Source organism: Dunckerocampus dactyliophorus, chromosome 13 (assembly GCF_027744805.1).
Source record: "Dunckerocampus dactyliophorus isolate RoL2022-P2 chromosome 13, RoL_Ddac_1.1, whole genome shotgun sequence".
Classification (NCBI taxonomy): Eukaryota; Metazoa; Chordata; class Actinopteri; order Syngnathiformes; family Syngnathidae; genus Dunckerocampus; species Dunckerocampus dactyliophorus.
In genome coordinates, this window is record NC_072831.1 from 6,746,726 (window position 1) to 6,766,486 (window position 19,761).

The following is a 19,761-nucleotide window of genomic DNA, read 5'->3' on the forward strand; positions in this document are numbered from 1 at the left end:
CATGTAGTAAATGAAGATACATGTATGTGTATGGTGTTTGCTTTTTTTGGGTGAAGCAAGATGGCCGACCAATGGCTTCATGCGGTCAGCCGTGACGCCCCTTCCAGCAGTATCGAGTTCAGTGCCTCCAATGCGCAGAAAGCGATCGGGGCCATTCCAGTAGTAGAGTTCAGTGTCGAGTCCGTTGACTTCCGCATTGTGGTTCCAAGACCGCGAGATGCATTCAGGGACACTCCGAACGTCACAAAAATAGCTTTATAATGCGTGTGCGTAAACAGGAAGGTAAAGAAAAACACTAGGTGGATATTCTTATCACTTTGTAGCCCTTAATTGGGAAATATAATTTGCTCCATTTAAGTCTGCTGGACAATACACTGAAAACAAGTACATGTACCTTAAATTACATGGTCTTTGAACGCAAGCTCGCATTGTTCATAATAACACGGTTTAAAGTGTGATACAAATGTTCTCTTACTATTAAAAGAGACTAGAGTAGACAAATAGATTTTTAGACTTGTGTGGTATCTTCTAGCTTGACTGACATATTTGGTTCATTTGGAGCTGTTAATATATCTGAATATATCTAATCCTGTTCTGTCATTTATATTTCTGTTCATTAAATACAGTAAAAATGTGCACATTTCAGACATGGTTGCTAATGGTGATTAATCCTGATGAATTATTTGAAAACGAATTAATCTGATTAAAATTTGTAATCATTTGACAGCTCTAATTACAACTTATGATATACACGTACACAAAACACATATTTTCTAATGGGGTAGGGTTTGACAGGCATCATGTTTAGTGACATTTTCCTATCTTTTATGGCATGATTCATGTTCCGAAAAACTGTGGACAGGAAAGAAATCATAAACCAGACGAGGAAAGTAATAATGTTGCATATTTTTTATTATTATTAAATTCCTTCAATTGCACAGTTTAAAAAAAACAACAGAAAAAAACAGCTTTTGAAGAACGCCAGTGTTGCCGGGCAGAAAGTGAACGCCATGATTTCCGTACCACTTCGAGAGAAAACATCGGCTTTTGTGTTTCTCAAGAACATACGCCAACGGGAGCAACTATGAGTTTAAAACTGATATATATATATATATATATATTTGTATATGTTTTTTAAAACAACATACTGCTTGTCACACAAGTGGGAGTGGGGGGGGTGGGGGGGGGGGGGGTTTCAATACTTTTGGGGATAATTTTTAATTCTTTCCTTCTAGCTGCTTCCCTCAAACACCTCCTCTACACCTGCATCACCTCCTCATACTGCCGCCTTCATTTCTTTTTTTTTTTTTTTGCTCCACGCCATGAATATAAATACGTATCAAACAATTACAAAGGCATGGTGGTGGTGGCGGTAGACGACCACAGTGTATCCCAGCGGGCATCCTACAGCATGTGTAGGACAAAGGTTGTTACAATAACAAGGTCAACTCAAATGAAACTGAATTGTCTTTCTCTTCTCGCTATCAATCCAAAATGACCAATCAGGAAAAGACGTTCACGTGCAGCAACAAACACGCAAATGCACGTCACCGCCATGTTCACCGCAAAACGGCCACACGACACTGCACCAAAATCCCTCAATGTCTTCATAAGGACATGCAACAACTAACAAAACCACCTGGAAACAAAATGAAGTAAAGCAAACCAAATAAAATAAACCACGCTGTTGTACGAACTCGACGCAACCTGTCGAGTCTTCTGCCTCAAAGGAGAATAACAGCAATTACAAAAAAATACAAATAAAAATAAAGGGACGATCATGTTGCTTACAAAGACACGCCACAACAATAAAAACATCCTGAACCCATGCCATTGTGTGGCCAAAAGCACACGTTAGCAAGCACGGCGTTCCCTCCCCCCGGCAGCGCTGACGTTATCTCGTCGAAAAAAGGTCTCTCTTCCTTTGGTCAGTGCAAAAGACGCAGCGCCCGGCGCGGACGAGGTCGCCACACGCCGCCCGCTCGTCAGGATGTAGAAAAAAAACAGCAATGGACACGGAGACACTTAAATGTTGGATTCCAACATGGAACGTTAAGTGATGGACACGTTCCCAAACATCCGCCCAATATGGGAGGGAGGAACTCAAGGCTCTGGCTCCGCCTCCTCGGCGTGTTTCCGCACGTGTGAGAGCATCCCCTGTGCAACAAAACAACATCCAGTCCAGTGTAAGCCCCTCCCCCTTCAGGTAAGGCAATGCCAAAAGTCTCCTTTGGAAAGATTACCTGCTTGGAGCCGTTGCGAGCACAGAAAAACTCCTCGCAGTCTTTCCAGCGGCACCGCAGCGTCTGCAGGTTGGCGCCGGCATGGTCGTTGACAAGGTGCTGCTGCAGGTGCTCCGTTAGGCCAAAAACCAACGAGCAGCCGTGCCACTGCAGACACACGAGGGCGACAACGAGCAGTTTGAATCACGTTGAATGATGCTCTCGCACTCTTTAACAATGTTCAAACAACTTTGCGCCACAACACACAGCACTAGCTACAATAATGGTGCCAACACAAATATGACAGCACAACACCTAACAGGACAATTATGAGTACTAATGGGAATAATAAACAACAACTATGCTAACTCCAAACATGTAACTTTAGCAAAACAAGTGCCTCTAGGCAGGGGTCCCAACCACTGGGCCGTGGCCCAGTACCAGTCCATGGATGGGGCCGAATTGGACCGTGGGAAGCTTTCAGGTGCAATGATAAAAAAAAAAAACACTTGTAAAAAACTACATCAAATTGTATGTAAATGTATATCAATTTCAAAAGTAAGGGCCATTATTAAAAAATAATATACAGTTACAAATCCCATAGTTTTGGCATTTATATGTTGTCTGTTGCAAGCGGTGACACGTCCCACTTTGTTCGACGGTCCCTGAACGCACCATCGTGTGTGCGCTAACTTTCTCTCATGCCGCACAGATAGACTACTATACTGTTTTTCTTTCACCTCATATTTGGTGTCAAATGCTGATACTATGTGGGAATGCATAAAGGTAAGTTTTGATGACTTACTGAGTGCTAATTTTGCACATTTGTCTCAAGTTAATTCATGCTAGCACACTGCCTTTTACCACACACGTCAAACAGCCATGTAATAATCTCTTTGAAAAAAACAAACTCCATGCTTGTACAGTACTTGTGGATGGTGGGTCTGCATTCATTTTGTGCTTTTAATTTGATGTTATTCATGTCTTAGTTTTACACAATACATAATAAATAAGACAAATTAGATCGCTATAATGTACGAACTCCCCCCCGTCCGTGCGAGATTTGTGGGAACAAAAGCCGGTCCATGGGTCAAAAAAGGTTGGGACCACTGCCGCAAGGTATGCCTAGAAACCAAGAGCATCACCAGCAAAGCTACAAAAAAAAGTATACAGAAACACCTTTGTTTATTGCAGTTAATTAGTTCCAGACCCGACCGACCGTGATATGTAAATTCTCACAAAATAGTATTTATTTATAAATAAAATATTTTTGTAGTTAGAGCATAGATAACTTGTTTATGACCTTCTAAATACACTTTTTAACCTTATTAGAGCCCTCTAGACATGAAATAACACCCCTGTAGCCACCTTTACACTCGTATTACCCAAACTAGTAGACATAATAAAAGTAAATAAGCTTAAGGCTCGTGCTCATGTGTTCCAGAGCTTAGCAAGCTAAGTAAGGAGCAGGCAGGAAGTGGCGTTGGGGGTTCAGAGTTGAGATTTAGCTTGGCGTGGGTTACGGCCGCAGCGTAGTAGCCTTTGTCAGGGATTGTTGTGCCTGTTGTGAGATAATTCAAACCTGCAAAAAAAGCTGTTGTTGTTCCGGCGATCAAGTCTGGTGCGTGTGTGTCTCACCAAACAGTTTTATTTTGGTGTGGGTTACTGCTGTAGCAGTAGCCCATGTTTTTTTGTGTGTCATGTTTATATATTTTTTGGAATACGTGAAACCTTTTTGGGGGGGAATACTTGATGCGGCCCAGCCTCACCCAGACTCTACCTCCCGCGGCCCCCATCTAAGTTGAGTTTGAGACCCCTGAAATACACCAAAGTGTAACAAAATAAAGTAACTGTGATGTAAATATAAGCATGACAACAAGTGTACACAATGCAGCAGATGAGAACAAACACTTGCAAGTTATTGACAGGCCAATTTCACCAACCTGGGGAACCTCACTCAATCTTGACTTTCCTCTTGACTAGGTTATAGCTGAATACTTTTTACAATATTTCTTCTTAACTAAATGTTGCCACACCAGACTTTGCCTTGCTCCCAACCATCCATCTTCTACTGCTTATCCGAGGTCGGGTCACGGAGGCAGCAGCCTAAGCAGTTTTTGTGTGTAACTAACGACCAAATTTTAAGAGTAAACTCATGCTTTCAGTGTAAAGCCTGTTGTAGGCTTTCCGCGTCCGCGAGGTCCGTGCAGACAAACGACGTCATTTTCGCAGCCGCGGCCTCTCGAGCGGCCCTTTTCATGCGAAAAATTCCCGCTCCGCGCACCTCCACATTGTTCCAACTAAGCGGACGGAGAAATGCGCAAAAAATGGCAGGCGAGCAGGAGATCATCGCAGCTGAAGTACACAAATACTGTACTGGCATTTATTTTACTCGTCGTGCAGAGACCACCGGGATAGCAAAGCCAAGGTGACTGACCAACGGAAACCCGCTGAGGTAATTAGAGATGCTGGCGTTTATTTGCTTTTTGTAGACCTAATGATAGACCAATCTAATCTAATTACATAGTGGCATTAATTGGAGAATTTACAGTAAGCATGTTGTACACATACAATTATTGACCAATTGCTTTTTTATCTTACCCTGCAGCGGTAGTTCTGTGTCAGGTTCAGCTCGACAGCCTGAACGCTGCCGTCATAGCAGCCGGTGTAGATCTGAAGAAAAGACGTTTCAAGTCATGTCCTTGGTCTCACGTAAGCAGGAGTTTGTGCTGACTCACCTTGTTCTGGTGGACCGTCATACTGGTCACCATGTCAGAATGTCCGGCGTACACCTGCAACTGCTCTCGAGACTGTCGAGGGAAGAATAAAGATTTGGTGTCTTGTCTATAAAAGTGTGTGTGGAATCCTGACTAGAAGTCTCTGTACGCCAAAAAGCCAAAATGTGCATACGGACAAAAATATTCAGACTTATAAAAAGTGGCGTATGCACACATTCACGCAATTTGTGGTTTATAGATTCCACCTTGAGTAGAAGTGTGCGTACGCAATTCAGCCTCAAGTCACGCCCTTTCCACGCCTCCACTTCACCAAAGACCGTCGATGCAAAGTGACTCGTGAACGGGGCGTCTATATTTAAAAACCCTCGACTGCATTGTTACGATGGCCGCTGTCATTCGGAATCACGGCCGGTGAGAAGACGATGAGGACGAAGAAGCGGACTTTCTCGGAAATGGAGGCGGAAATACTGGAAACAGTCGAATATTTGGAAAACACAGCAGTGGCACAATAAATAAAACAAATATTGAGTGCCAGCACTTCCGCTGTCATTGGTGTGAATGGAGCAGGGTGAACTGTAGCAAAACTTAAAAAAAAAAAAATAAATAGTGTTCGGATATCAAGGGACACATTTCCATTTGTAGTGAATTTCTACCGTAAATTACGGTGCAACAGCCGCTACTTTTTTCTTCAACTTTGAACCCTGCGACTTATACAGCGTGGCTAACTTATGGCTAAATTCTAATCTAATCTCGTGACATCTCCTTTACTCCTTTATAAATGAGACCCCTGGTCCATCTTGGTTCTGCTGAGGATGTGTAATAGTGGAAGGCAAAGCAAGGCACCTGCAGGTCGTAGACGCGGACCAGTTTATCCAGGCAGGCGGTCACCATCACCTTGCCAACAACTGTTAAGACAGTTACGGCGTGACTGTGGCCCTTGTAGGCACGCACCAGTTCACCGCTCTGCACAGAAGATAGTGGTGTTAGCCCACCAATGGGAGCCTTCATGCTGTTATTGCAAATAAGGTGGACTCACATGGATGTTGTGGGCAAAAACGTTCTGGTCGCTGGAGCCGCTGAACACCAGGTCGTCCACAACCTGAAAACAAAACTCATTAATCCTGCGTCTATCTCCCTTGCAATCAAACATGGAGTGAGGAAGGGGCGCACCTTCATGCAGAGGACAGTTTTGGTGTGTCCCTCCAATGTGCGCAGCAGGAGTCCAGTCTTGGCGTCCCTCACGCTGATGGTGCTGTCGTAGGAGCCCACCAGTAGTATCCTCCTGCAGCCCTCTTGGTACGACGCCAGGCAGCTGACGGCCCGCGGGGCGTGGCACTCAAACACGTCCATCTGCCTGTTGCTCTGAGGTCATAAACACACTATAAGTCGTGATGTCAAAGTAGATCCCGGCTTTTCGTAGGGGTTACGTTGCAGGACCACCAGGGAATGGTGAAAAAATGTGAGGGTGTGACACACTCCTGGAAGCCTGTTTCCCATTTTGGATCAACATTAGCAATAAAAGTGACTGTTGTAATTATTAGATTAGATTCAGCTCCAGAACCCTCCTCTTCTCTCTTCAATTGCCATTGTTCACTGGTGACTCGTGATCTAGGTTGAATCCCCAAATGTGCCTCTCTTATTAAACACATTTAAAGTATAAAATGTATAGCTACTCACCACTAATGAATGATAATGTCAGATCATCCATAAACAGATGGAGTCACGGTGTAGCCAGTCACAGCACACGACTATGGTGCATTCAAGGACTGACGAATAAAGTACGAAATCTCAACATCTGACGAAAAATCATCAGTGATGACATAAACATGTAAAAACAGTGGTACATGCATGCTGTATATTTTACCTGTACTATCACGTTTTTATAAATTATTGCCGATGTATGGTGAATGACGTGTTTTCTGCCATTTTCTACTTTTGAAGAATAAAATCATTCAAATAATTGTAAAAATTATAAAATAAAAGCTTTTTTTCCAAACCAAGAATCTGCTAATTTGTGGGTCTGTGACTGCTGAATCACACGTGGGGGAACTGTGTTGATCCGTTTATATCGACAGTGCTGCCACATAGCTGAGTGACTCACAGTGAGGTCGAAGGTGACCACATTGCCGTTAGCCAGACCAGCGTAAAGGAGCTTCCAGCGGCTGTGGAGACAGAGGACACGGTCTGCCAGACTGAACTGCTGCTCCAATTCCTGTGTCTGTAAACAAACACAAAACATCCAAATACAAATAAGACCACGAAGTAGAGCACAAATCTCCTTCTCGTGGACATGATATCGCCTCTGAGCCACGCCTAGCTAGTTGAACCTGCCCCATGTATTTACAGCACCCAACACTTCACAGAGGACAGCTTTGTTACACCAGCGTAGTTACAGTGTAAACAATATAAAACACATATCCACTGGGAGTTGTCCTGTATATAGGCCAGCAAACCAGGTGATCTTATAGATAAAATACCTTAAGATTGTAGCACCGGATGGTCTGGTCGCTAGAACCAGAGTACAGGTGGCGCTGCAGGCAGGGGGCAGCTGACACCAATAGGCAGCTTACTTTGGATGTGTGACCCGAAAAAACGGCGACACACTTGCGGGTCTGCGAGAAGAGGGAAGTCATTCATATGTCGGCGTGCAATGAGATAGGCGTGACCACTTACCTGCAAGTCGAGTGCTTTGATGGTGCGGTCTCCCGAGCAGGTGTACAGCAGGCCGTTGTGGACCTGCATGGCGTTCACCGCCTCCTGGTGGCCCTCGAATGAGCCACAGGACATTTCTGAGAATGACAAGTGAAACATGCAGGTAGAAAATAGGTTGAATGAAGTTATGAATTATTTCAATGGTATCTTCATAGACAAACTTACGGGAGGAGGACCATGCCATCTTTGGAAATGACACTTCACTACAAAGACAAATGGTAGGAAACAGTTTTGCATCAGCCATGTCATGAATAAAGATTAAAAAGCTGTTTAGAGTGTAATATTTTCACCTCTCAGATGATTTACAAATGTCCATGTCGCTGGTAGAGGTGACCTCATTGCACGCTAGGCTCGGCTGCTCTGTTCTGGATGAGTCTGGGATGCAAGCTGGAGGAGACAGTGAGGTCCTGAGGGGCTGCTGGCAGGCTTCAATCACCTCCATCTTTTCCTCCGTCAGCACCGGGGTGTCCGTCTCAGGAAGCAGAGGCTGTATGAGAGGCTTCATGCCCCGCCTGGTCACTTCCTTGTCGTCCTCCATCTTCACATCGCCCCCACTTGGCAAGGAGGAGATACTGACCTGAGTGCTATGAGCACTGCTGCTGCTGGACCTCCTGTTAGGTCGCGGCCACCTGGGCCTGGAGGCTTCGGCATCCATCTCGGTGTCGCTGCTTTCAGGCTGCACGTTCCCGTGAGCCTTTTCTAGCACCTTCCTCTTCTTCAGCTTCCTCACACGCTTGCCACTACGCATCTCGCAAGGTGACCCTGGCGTGTTCGGGACCATGGGGGTCTCAAACGTTGGCGAGAGTGAACGCTCGGCGAGGCTGCCTGTCTCCGAGCTCCTCCTGCTGCTGGCTGACATAAGCTGGACGGGGGTTTTAAGGTCCAGGTTGTGGAGGTGATGTGTTGACTGAACCGCCTTTTCACAGGGCTCCAACAATCCCAACAGGCTGTCTTTGACGTCTGCACACTGGCCAAGGCTCCACGAGTCACCATCAGCTTGATACAACTCCAGCTTTGTTTCTACAGACGTGTGACGCTCAAAAGTGGGCTCTGGAGAGGCACATCATCAAGAAACCACATGTAAGAATATTTTTTTATTTCAACAATACTGTAGCATAGAAAAGATTCTTACCCGCTAGAGTGGCAGCCTCCAAAAGTTGAGACTCTGAGCTGACCCGCACGGGGGAGAGGGGCTCCTGCTTGATGGCTACAGGGAGGGCAATGGAGGACTGAGGCGAGGAGGAGCCGGGATGAGGAGGTGCAGCAGCGCTTGTAAGAGACGACATGGAGGCAGCCAAGGAGGATTCCACCGGTTCTGTCTTCTCCTCTTTTAGTTGAATTGGAAGTGCAGCGGATATGTTGCCGGCTTCAATAAACACACAGTGAGCTGGTATTAATTTAATTTGAAACTACAATTAAATAACTTAATGTTACCTTGCATTCCTTTTAATAAGTCAATGCGTTTTTCTCTTAGGGTGCTCATCTCTGTGGTGATCTGAAAATGAGCAAACATACAGGCTATCATGATGAGATTGTATCACATCGAAGTGTTTCTAATAAATTCACTAAGCATTATTATCTTTGTAAAGGTGGATTTTTTGATTGAGGTGCATGTAATGACGTGACGGGTAATTGTTCCTTACAATAATTAAAAACTGCATAACTTGTGTTGTGACCGACCTGCTGTTTGACCACCATGAACCGCTGCACCTCCATGTAGGCGGCCTCCAGTGCCGCCCTGGCCTGAATGAGGTTGCTGTCCACCGTCTGCAGCGAGCGACTAAGCTCCTCCTCGCGCAGGGACACGGCCAGCAGCTGGTCGATCTGTAAACGATCAGCTTCACACACCCCCAAAACACATAGAACACCATTATTAATAGAGTATAAAAGAGGGCCTATCCTACTCATTTCATGGGCTTTTTGGATCCCAGCAGGGCATTGTAATAAGTGTCTATCGATAAAATACTCAATAAATCTTAAGGCTCTGTACAGGGTAAATCTCCATCTTCTCCTCTTGTCTGAAACTCTACTCCCCCGACCACGCCTACTCCTGCTCCAGCCCCGCAACTACTGCCACCACTGAGAGCTGCATAGGGACACGCCCACCTCAGCTGGTTACATGCTCCTGGTTATCAGTAAACAGTAAAGAAGAAACAGATATTGGATATGATTGGGTGAATATTAGCCAATCCAGCATCAACCTGTTCTTTGTTCACAAACAGCTGTCAGTAAAGTGGCAAGAGCAGAGGAGCAGTGACAGTGAAGTAGGTCTTTAGCTCCCTGGAAACACTAAATATTTCCATTGCTGGGCAGCGGTCGCAGGTTACCGCTAGGCAAACGGCAAGTTCCCAATTATGGACTTTCTCAAGTTGTGACGTAAGATATTTACAAGATCTTGTGGAAATCTTATGAAGCTCTCATAAAAGACGAGATTTCGGAGTGGCATAAAAACGAAACCAAGGATAACGTCAAAACACACCAGCCTCATGATATGGCACTTCCACATCAACAAGAGTACAACGTTTTAGACTAGGGCTGTCAAATGATTTAGATTGAATCAAATGAATGCCGTCATAACAGATAGGTGTGTTTAACGTAATCAATGAATAAATTAGTCGCAGTCGTTAACGCGCTTTTTTGACAGCCCTATTTTAAACATAGATATGTGAATAGTGTGCAAACGTAGGTATCCAGCATATGTTGTGTAGTTGTGCCGAACCAAGGGAGGCATAATGGATTTCACTACTACTTGCTAACAACCAGCAGAGGGTGCTATTCATTATGTACAGTATAAACGATTTACTGCCAAGGGGGATTGATGTACAAATTGAAAGTAAACAAAAAGAGAGTAAAGTTTGGTTTGGGAGCAGTTTGAAGTAAAACAATTTAACATCCAAGATTATATATAGTCACCTATAACAACGACTGGTGGAATGGAGTGAGGTTCCCTGGGCTGTTGGAGTTAGCATAGCAAATGAGCATTTGTTTTCATCCACAGGTATTGTTAGTTCATTTTCTTACATTGAGCTTCCTCTTCTTAGGTTTACTCTGAATCTGACCACCAGACTGAACTCACTCCCTTTAGTGTTTCAGATTGTGGTTACATTTTGTGTACACAAAGCAACTAATTGCAATTTAGACTTGTTGGAATATATATACACATACTTCTTGCAATACTTAGTTTTGTGTGCTTCTACTTAACTAAATTACATAAATATGATCAGGGGAATTTCAGCGTAATGTAGCAAAGACACTAACCACTTTTGGATTTGATCTTTCTTCGTTTTTTATCTTGTTCCACACCTGCAGCCTCTTGGCTCAGAACATCCTAAAGGACGGGAACAGGAAGATAACAAATTGTTTGCATGAAACAAATGAACACATTTATTTTCTTGGGAGATATTCCACAGCTATTTCCTTTACTCACCCCGGGTGTTCTTCGCCTCTTTGCTGTTCCCTGAGTGTCCATCTGCTCTGCTCCAGAGCTGTTGTCTCCAAGCATGGAATCGGATCTTTGGTGAGCCTTAGCCTTCTCTGACATGAGCTTATCCGCTTGCTTCTGTGCTTCCTCCAGAGTGAAGTTTAGTTTTTGCTCTGCCTCTGGACGGCTGTCGTTCTCTTTGGGAACGCTAAGCTTGGGAGAAACGGAGGACCTTTGCTGCTCTGAGCATCGGACTTGCCTTTGCGGTATCTTATTGGACTCACAGGATGAGAAACATGAGTGCTCCGACGCGGGAGCGATACTGCTTTCTGATAAGGAGCGTTTACGGGAGACGGCAGGAGACGATGTCTCCATCAGTGACTCCCAAGGGAAATTCTCCAGGAATGCAATGTCGTCTTCCTCCTGGTTCTGGTCCTCTGGGTCGTTTGGAACCATTTCTATGCCGAACCTGGAGAAAGATGGAAGTCGAAATAAGACTCAGCAGAACAGAAAGGCTTGAATTTAAGTTATTATCTCACCTGGGCATTCCTTTCCCCTTGTCCTGCTTCTTCCGCACTTCCTGGTACACCTGCTCCCAGTTGACCTTCCGCCGAGACCCGGAGGAGCTGATGAGCTGGCGAACGGTCGGTTTGAGCCCGGAATCCTTCTCTGTGTCACTTCTCCGCGACTCACTCAGGTTGCGCACCCGCCTGGCAATGTTGAGGTTGGGCTCCGGGCCGCCTGTCTTGGTCTTGGTGCTGACACGCTTGGTCAGGTCTCGTCCAAGTTTGGACGCGCTGGATGCTTTGAGATCTGTTTTGCCGCATCTGGAGGTGTCGCTCTCCGAATTGCAACCTTCTTCTGCATCCTGTGTGGCCTCATCCCGAGGCGGTGATGTGAGAGCTTCCTTGTCTGGACGCTTTTCCGGGTCATCGCCGTTTGAGCCTGCGGGCGCCAATCTCTCTGTGGTGGAAGTGCTGACGTGCAGCGACTGGAGGGAGTGTGTGCTCTCAGATGAAGACACTGCAAGCTTTTCTCGGAGCGGGTCGTGCGATTTCGGTTTAGTCGCATTCTGTCGGCAGCTTCTGTCCTTGTTGTCCGTAATCTGACCCTGCACTGGAACCTTGAGGGGCTCCCCCTCAGTCTGTCGGGCCACTGTCAGCTTAAAGCCATCCAAAGAGCATCTCCTTTCGGCCAGACGGCCAGACGTGCTTTTCCTGACTATTTCTGGAGACTTCTGTTCTTGCCACGAAGGCAGGGGTAGAACAGGAGGGGTCCTGATTCCCATCTGCTTGGTAGTGGGTTTTGACTGTGGCTGTGCTGAGGCCCCACTGTTGGGATGAGTGGAAGGACCAGAGGTGGAGGTCTGGTGGCCATCTTTCTGGGCACTGCTTCTCTTTTCTGCGCTTTTAGGGTTACTTTTAGGTTTTGCCTCTTCTGATTCTGCTGCTGTTGTTTCCTGGCTTTTGGACCCTTTTGTGTGATCATCTTTTGGGGTCTCTGAGGTATCTTTGCTCGGTTTCACGTCTACTTCCTTTGACCAACTGCAGGTTTTGTCCAGTTTTGGGTTGCTACCAAAGGTCTTTTTACTGTGCTGGTCGCAGTCAGCTGCTCGCATCTCCTCCCTCTGGGGCCCCCTACATTCTTCACCCTTCCTTTGAAAGTTCTTCACAGGATTGGTGAAAAACTGTGGCGGCGGCGGAAACAGAGAGGGCCCATTGAAGCTGAGTGGGCGGTTATTTGGTGCGCACTGCGAAATATTATTCCTGCCATACATGCCATAGTTGCTGCCTTGGTTGCTGAGCCAGGGCAGCCGATTTTGGTCATCGAACGGACTCCGCTCCCACTTTTTGGAGCCGCCCCAGCCGTCCTGTGAGTGGAAGCTGTCGACTTGTAAGTCACCCGATGCCCATCTGTGAAAGTAAGGTGGAGCCTGAGCATGCCAGGTGGCACTCCTTCCTTGTTTGTTGTTGTTCCAAGGTGGGGTGTAGCCCGCTCGTAAGCCAGGCTGCTGTTTGTTGTTCCAGGAGTTGTGCCGAGTGGACCAAGCGAAGCCTTGTGGCAGATGCTGCTGACCTCTATCCAGCTGGTAACACTCCTTGGCTTTGCTGAGTCGCTGCTGGAACTCCTTTTTCCTCGCTTCCTCCTGCTGTTTGGCCAGCTGAGCAGCAATGGCCGCCTCCTTTTCTTTGCTGCAGACAAACCCGCAAATAAAAAAAAAAAAAAAATCATACAGTGCAGGTGACCCCTCCGCCTCCAAAAAAAACCTGCGCCAAATGCTTGCCTGCTTCTGTTTTTGACTGCGGTCTTGTAATTTGATCCCAGCACTGATCAGGCGGCTAAAAGCAGCCTGTGAGGGCTGATGAACAGAATGAGGCTATAGATGGTGCGTGCTCAGGCTAGTTCACTGCCTTTATAGCTGGAGACTTTCAACTCATTAGATCTCTAAATAGCATTTGCAAAACCCCCCCCAAAAAACATGTTGTTCAGTGTTATTCGTGTTCATTTAGTAATGCAATGACTGAAGGAATTTAAGCTGAATATTTGTTTCCAGTTGCAACTTGGGTTAGTACGTTTTGCCTCCTGCAGAGGCAACAGTAATTTCTTCTGCAAGAAATGGTAATTCTTGCACAGAAAGTACGGTAGTCAGAGGCAAACTTCAAGTTGCTTGAGAGTTGTGCTCTTAATATGCAGTGAATTAGCTTGATATTTACACCCTTAACCCACATTACAAACCAACAGGAGCTTATCAACCCAAATGCCTGCCTCACTCACGGTGCAAGCAAAAATAACAACAAGTAACATGTGGAACACACAATGTAATTGTATGCAGGTGACCATGACTATGCAGGTATCAAAATAGACACACACATATACGCACAAAACTATACTCATTTATAACACGCAAGGCATATTGGGTTACTTCCTGTTGGGGAAGGGTTGAGTACCCAAAAAGGGGGGCAAATGGTTAGGTACCCAGAAGGGCCGGCAGGTTATAAATTAGGAGAATATAGTATTGTTTTGCATGTACATTAGTGTGTAAGCCTTTATTTCCAAACACAGTCTATGTGGTGCAGTAGCTGTACATTGTGTCTTCCATATGTGTTACTTTGTGTTATATTTGGTTGCACTGTGAGTGAGGGTGGTGTTTGGTTCGATGACTTCCGATTGGTTTGAGTCAAAATAGACATTTTTATGAGTGTCTCAATTGCTCACGGATTTGCACCATTTGCGGGTGGTCTGAGATCGCCACCCCTGCAAATAGCAGGGATCTTCTGCATTAGCGAGGAGTATGATTCCGCTCTTCTAAGATTTAGCTTTGTTGTTCCAATACATTTTTCCTAAATTCCTTTCTTTACATTCTTGACATTTCTTTGTATCCCAGAGAAAAAACATGGAAAAAGTATTTTGATATTCTGTAATATTCTGCAAGGGTTATATTGTAACAATTGGATTCAGTCTGCCATCGTTTGTGTGCAGAACACAGGTGACCGTTTTTGATGTATCAACAGCTTTTGTGCTACATATACAATAGCATAAACAATCAGAGGATGTCCAGTGGGATACACTGTGGTTGTCTACAAGCATTCATTTCTTCGTTTATCAGCATTGTGGTATGAAGAGCTACGTGAGAGATGGCAGACGCAATGTGGAAGTGAAATGTCTTACCGGATCTGCTCCTTCCGCTTGTGGATCGCATCCACCAGCACCTGGTCGAAGTAGTCCTCGTTGCGGTCCAGGCTCACGGGCTTCTTCTCAAGAGCCTCCAAATGTTGCTTGTGCGCCGCACTGGAAATGTGGCTGGCGTAGTCGGTCAGGCTCACCACCGACACCTTGCACACCCTGCACTCGTGGCCGCAGTCCCTGGGGAGGTGAGGCGACAGGGGGTGCTCAATGCTTCCTTCAGGCATGGTTCTGGTCTTGTTTGCTGGGTTCTTCCTGCCTTGCAGAGCTTGTTGTGACAATGCACTCTACCTGGCTGCTCTACTTTTTCTTCCTTTGTCTCAATCAGAAAAAGTGGGAAAAGAGAGTACTCAACAATCCCTTTAAAAAATAAAGTTAGCCAATTTTTCTATTGGTTGCAGATCAGGAGGTAACTAACTTAAATTTGCTGGTGTCAAAAATAAAAATCTTTATCTTCCTGATCTAAAGTTAGCGTCCCCTAGCAGGCCATAGGAGGCAGGAAGAGCCGCACAGCCCAGGCGGCACGCTAATGGAGCTAGCCGGCCTTGCAGCGCTTAGTGTGCTGCCATGATGGCGTCTGCTGCACTCTGAGAACTGGCCGGGGTCTCACGTCTGTTTTTGACTTGACACTCCAGCCAGGAAGCATCCACTGACCGCCCAATCCTCCCCTATCCAGCACCGACATTTGTGCTCTTCATCGCACTGACCAATCACAGCAAGAGAAAGAGTAACTGGAGCCCGCAGCTGCTCGCAAACTTTGCCTCCAGACCTCTCCCAGATATGTCACCTTGGGTCTGGACCCCTCTCACGTTTTATTTTTTTTTTAACTCTCTATCAAGGAATGCTGACATTCTATCAGCCCCTGTGCTCTTCACCGTTATCACTTGTGTAGCTTATTTATCAGCTGGGGGTCAAAAATATTCAGCTGAATTTCAACTTGACGTCTCACACGCTTTAACTTATCAAAAAGTCACGAGCCAGCTGCCTTCTATCAGGCTTCCGGAGAGAGCTTGTGTCTAAATATATGTGTCACAGTTGGAGCAGCTGCCCCTCAATCCACTAGGCTTGATCCCCGGTGAGCACGTGCCAGTGTGTGCATGTGCTTCATGACCCACATTCAATACACCAGAAGAAGACCCACAGAAAAGCCTTAGATGAGACTGTTATCCACTCAAAATGTGCAAAAACTCTCATTAGGTGCACTAGTTAGATAAACTAGTAGATAAATAATAGTTCTTAGTGTTAGCTGCTACGATAACAATATCGCTGTAGCTTGGTTAATATACAGGTCAGTTGTGTAAATGGAACACTGTTGGCGGTTCTTCGAGGATTTTTTTTACAGCTTTATCGTCGAAATAGGTGCCTCCCATGTGGTGCAATGTTAGCTGGCTCATGCTAACTCGTTTCCTCTTGTTAGAATGCACAGAAAAGGGAAAGAAATATTGTGGATGATGAGCATAACTCAAAAAAAAGTGCAGTTTTCCTTGAAGTTGTTATATTTAATGAATTTTTACATGTTGTAAATAACAGCCTCTCTCCAATTATCACCTACACCCCATCCTCTTTGCGGTATTGATAAACAAACGCCCCAGCTCCAATTACAACATTTGCTGTATGCTATGAAGGCTATTCAAAAGCAGAAGTATGTGTGTAGTGTTTAGTTACAAAACGACATCGCCAACTACCAGCCTGGCATGCATATTACAATGTTATAATGTTTCTTTAAACAGCCAAGACCCTAACTGGTGACACGCACCAAAAATATGAGTGCAACACTTTTGCTTTTGCTAGCATTATTCATGATGTTAGATGTAAAAAAAAAAAAATCTCTCAAATCTGTCTAAATCTGTGTTAGTGAGCTTTAGTGAGCATTCATGACTCCATCCATCCACTCATTTTCTATGCCGCTTATCCTCACTAGGGTCACGGATATGCTGGAGCCTATCGCAGCTGACTTTGGCCAAGGCGAACCGGGGCGGACGCTAACCAGGGTTGCACTGTAATGACTCGTGTTCGGACAAATTTATCTAAAGATCTGCCTTTTATGTACCTAAAAAAAAGCTTTACATCTTTGAGTTTAGCTCATGAAAAATGGGAGCAAAAACAGAAGTGTTGCGTTTATATTTTTGTGGAGTGTAAGTATGGAGTTGGCTTACCGGCCTTTGAGTTTCTCCAGCTCGCGGTGGTGCAGCATGCTTCTCATGTGCTCGTCCATCTCCTGCAGAGGAACAATTAAGTTGTGCTTTCACGCGTACGCTGCCACGCCGCAAAAGTGTCCCCGCACATTAACTTTTTACGATTTCTCAGTTCACAACATGAAAAGGAATTTGGGGGCCATCCAGTGCATGCCAAAGACAGAGGTGGCGCTATAACTAATCAAACTGTGAGGCCTTTTTTAGCCTACAGAAAGTAATTCCTGGAGAGGCACAATAGACAACAAATTGCAGAGCACTTAAAATACAGAGTTAATTGAATAGCTCAGTCTGCTGGGGCCTAAAATAGAAAACAGACAGTATGCACTGTGGAAAATCTAAAGCCAAAGGCCCCTGAGGTTGTACAATTTAAAATACAGTCGTCTCTCGCTACATCGCGGTTCGAACATCTCTCCGCACGCTATTGTGTTTTTCTAAAAAAATATTAATTAATTAATGATTGCTGTTTCGTGGTTGACTATGACCTATTTTTCGTCAAAAAATACTGAAAGACAAGTTACTCTGGTATTATTCTGCTGACTCGGCTTCAGTCATGTTACATCGATGAGGCATGACATTATATTAAATTTCCTTCAAACTGCATGTAGTCAGCTATGGCGCGTACGACATGATAGAGTGAAAAAAGTTATCCTCCCATTCCGTGTGGAAGTGATAAGTTTTTGCCTTCTTACTTTGTCCTTCTTCCCCACGCTGTTTGAAACACTTTGTTAAGTTTTAGAATTATTAAATTGGAGAGGCCAACTAGTTAGCTCGGCAGCGGCCATCTCTTTTGTCTCTGCAGTGATCCCGTAGCCTGCGCAACGTGGTGTCAACAAAGAAAAACAATAATAATAGCAGTGTAAAAGTGACTATAAGGGTGTTATTTCATGTCTACAGGGCTCTAATAATGTTAAAACCTGTATTTAAAAAGTCATAAACAGTTTTTCTGTGCTCTAACTACGAAAATATTCAGTTTATTAATACTGAATCCTACTTCACGGAAATTCATTTATCACGGTGGGGTCTGGAACCAATTAATTGCGATAAACAAGGGATGACTGTAACTATTTTTTTGGGGAAAGTCACAAAACATTAGCTTTTCATTATTAAAGATACGACTGAGTATTTAATCTACTCGTATGACAGCTAAGAATGTTAAATTGTTCATTAAAACATAGTCTGTACACTCCACAGACTATTGCTATTGCTCTGTGTTTGCAGTTTCACTCTACAACGTATGTCTTCATGGTCCCAGACAAGCAGTCCAGATACGTGACGTGGGTCTTGCAGCCCAATAAAGACCGAGTGTGTGACTGAGTTACCTGCTTGGAGGCATGGACCGTCTCACAGAGGATGCACTTCCTAGTTTTGGTCATCTTGACTGGAAATGTGACCATAACTGCCAACACACAGACAGCACGTTCATTTATTCAGTCTCATGTTCACATGTTCAAACAGCCTGGTTGATAATAATAAAAAAAAAGGGTGCTGTTCATGACATGTGGCTTTGAAATTGTTCAAAGCTCCGTTTAAATGAACTGCCACGCCCACTTTCTGCCCACAACGCTCCAAACCACAAAGGAGTCGGACATGGACGCTGGCTAATTTTAGTGCGCCGAAGGATCCAGGGAGCAGTGTGCTACCGTCAAGTTTGGACCGGCTTCATGGTCACAAAGAAGAAGGTGGGAAGCTGCCAAAATGGATAGTGGGTCAGCTGAGGCTCATCACGAGGAGAACTAATATAAAATGTTGCTACTTTACGACCTTGGCAGGTTCAGTCTGACATGTTAAACACATTTTCAAGCAAGTTGCAACGCATACAAAAATGATTGCAAACACAGCAACATGCTAATGCTAGCTGCGCTAATTCCATTATACTGCATGATTTACCAGGAAAATGTGGACATACTGTAAGACTAAAGTCTTGTTTACGTCCTTCTGAAGAGTTACTGTTTGAGATTCTAGGAGCACAGGGAAGTTGTCTAGAATATAAATGTGAAGTTACACTCTCTGTAAACATGGGTGCACGTTGTCGTTGTGCACACAGAAAAGTGATTCCTAGTGATGTTGTGGAGCGATGCATCCATGATAACGTTAAAAGAGAAGAGGCGATGCAAACGCTTTTTCTGTTTCTGCAAACTTCAGTCGGGGTTAATGATAAGTTATTTTTTAAAAGTAAGTGTAGGCCAAAGCATCTCGTGTTTAAAGCACACCAACAGGCGGACAATGAAGGACAATGGGGGTTATTTCTTACTCCACAGAGACTTGTGGCTGTTTGTTTGTGTTAGCTCATAAGCTAAGTAGCGAGTATGTTACCAGACTGCAAATTATTTGTGGAACGTACGTCTAAAGCACACAAGCTAATCCAGCAATTGAAACAATCAAATCCAAACCAGTATAAAGCATTTTATGCCAATTATGAGCTGTGAGCAACACTTAGCAGGGTAACCAGCTAGCATGCTAGCCAGCGTAACTAAGGTAACAAGACTGCACAATGAACGTAACGCAACATGACAAAATGCCAGATGAGTTTAGTTAAAGTCAAGTATTTGCATGCATTTAAAGGGAAAAGTGGTTAACTCCTACCTTTAGAACATTCGTTAGTGCTTGAGACTCTACACTGTCTCCTCCAGCGATGAAGCTAACAACATCCTGCTCCTGTAAGGACCCAGCCTGCCCGGTAGTGATGTGTCGGTCGCGAACGAATCGGCTGTAAGTAACGGTTCTTTGAAATGAGCGACAGGAGCCGGTTCGCGTCATTCGGAGTCAACTGGGAGCCAATTCGTTTTTTC

General features: G+C 44.9%; 1 protein-coding gene across 1 annotated transcript; it reads right to left on the reverse strand.

Annotated features, from left to right (window-relative positions):
* Nucleotides 1-2,036: 2,036 nt before the first annotated feature.
* Nucleotides 2,037-19,655, reverse strand: znf106a (zinc finger protein 106a). Its single transcript, XM_054797376.1, has 22 exons — nucleotides 19,556-19,655; nucleotides 18,292-18,368; nucleotides 16,934-16,995; nucleotides 14,763-14,957; nucleotides 11,633-13,285; nucleotides 11,100-11,562; nucleotides 10,931-11,000; nucleotides 9,353-9,510; nucleotides 9,107-9,167; nucleotides 8,805-9,038; nucleotides 7,963-8,722; nucleotides 7,838-7,875; nucleotides 7,634-7,749; nucleotides 7,438-7,572; nucleotides 7,062-7,178; nucleotides 6,131-6,322; nucleotides 5,997-6,059; nucleotides 5,804-5,923; nucleotides 4,961-5,032; nucleotides 4,824-4,895; nucleotides 2,244-2,390; nucleotides 2,037-2,157 (listed from the first exon to the last, which is right to left on the reverse strand). The coding sequence occupies exons 2-22, from the start codon at nucleotides 18,364-18,366 to the stop codon at nucleotides 2,104-2,106; spliced, it is 4,857 nt and encodes a 1,618-aa protein (XP_054653351.1). The 5' UTR covers nucleotides 18,367-18,368; nucleotides 19,556-19,655; the 3' UTR covers nucleotides 2,037-2,103.
* Between the last annotated feature and the right edge of the window lie 106 nt (nucleotides 19,656-19,761).

What these genes read in the sequence shown, in the direction of transcription:
- znf106a (XM_054797376.1), bottom strand. Translation starts at nt 18,366, where the DNA reads ATGGTCACATTTCCAGTCAAGATGACCAAAACTAGGAAGTGCATCCTC. An exon ending in AAACTGTCCTCTGCATGAAG is followed by an intron (nt 6,060 to 6,130) that starts GTGCGCCCCTTC and finishes TTTTGTTTTCAG; the next exon opens with GTTGTGGACGACCTGGTGTT. An exon ending in TCCGCGTCTACGACCTGCAG is followed by an intron (nt 5,033 to 5,803) that starts GTGCCTTGCTTT and finishes TTCCCTCGACAG; the next exon opens with TCTCGAGAGCAGTTGCAGGT.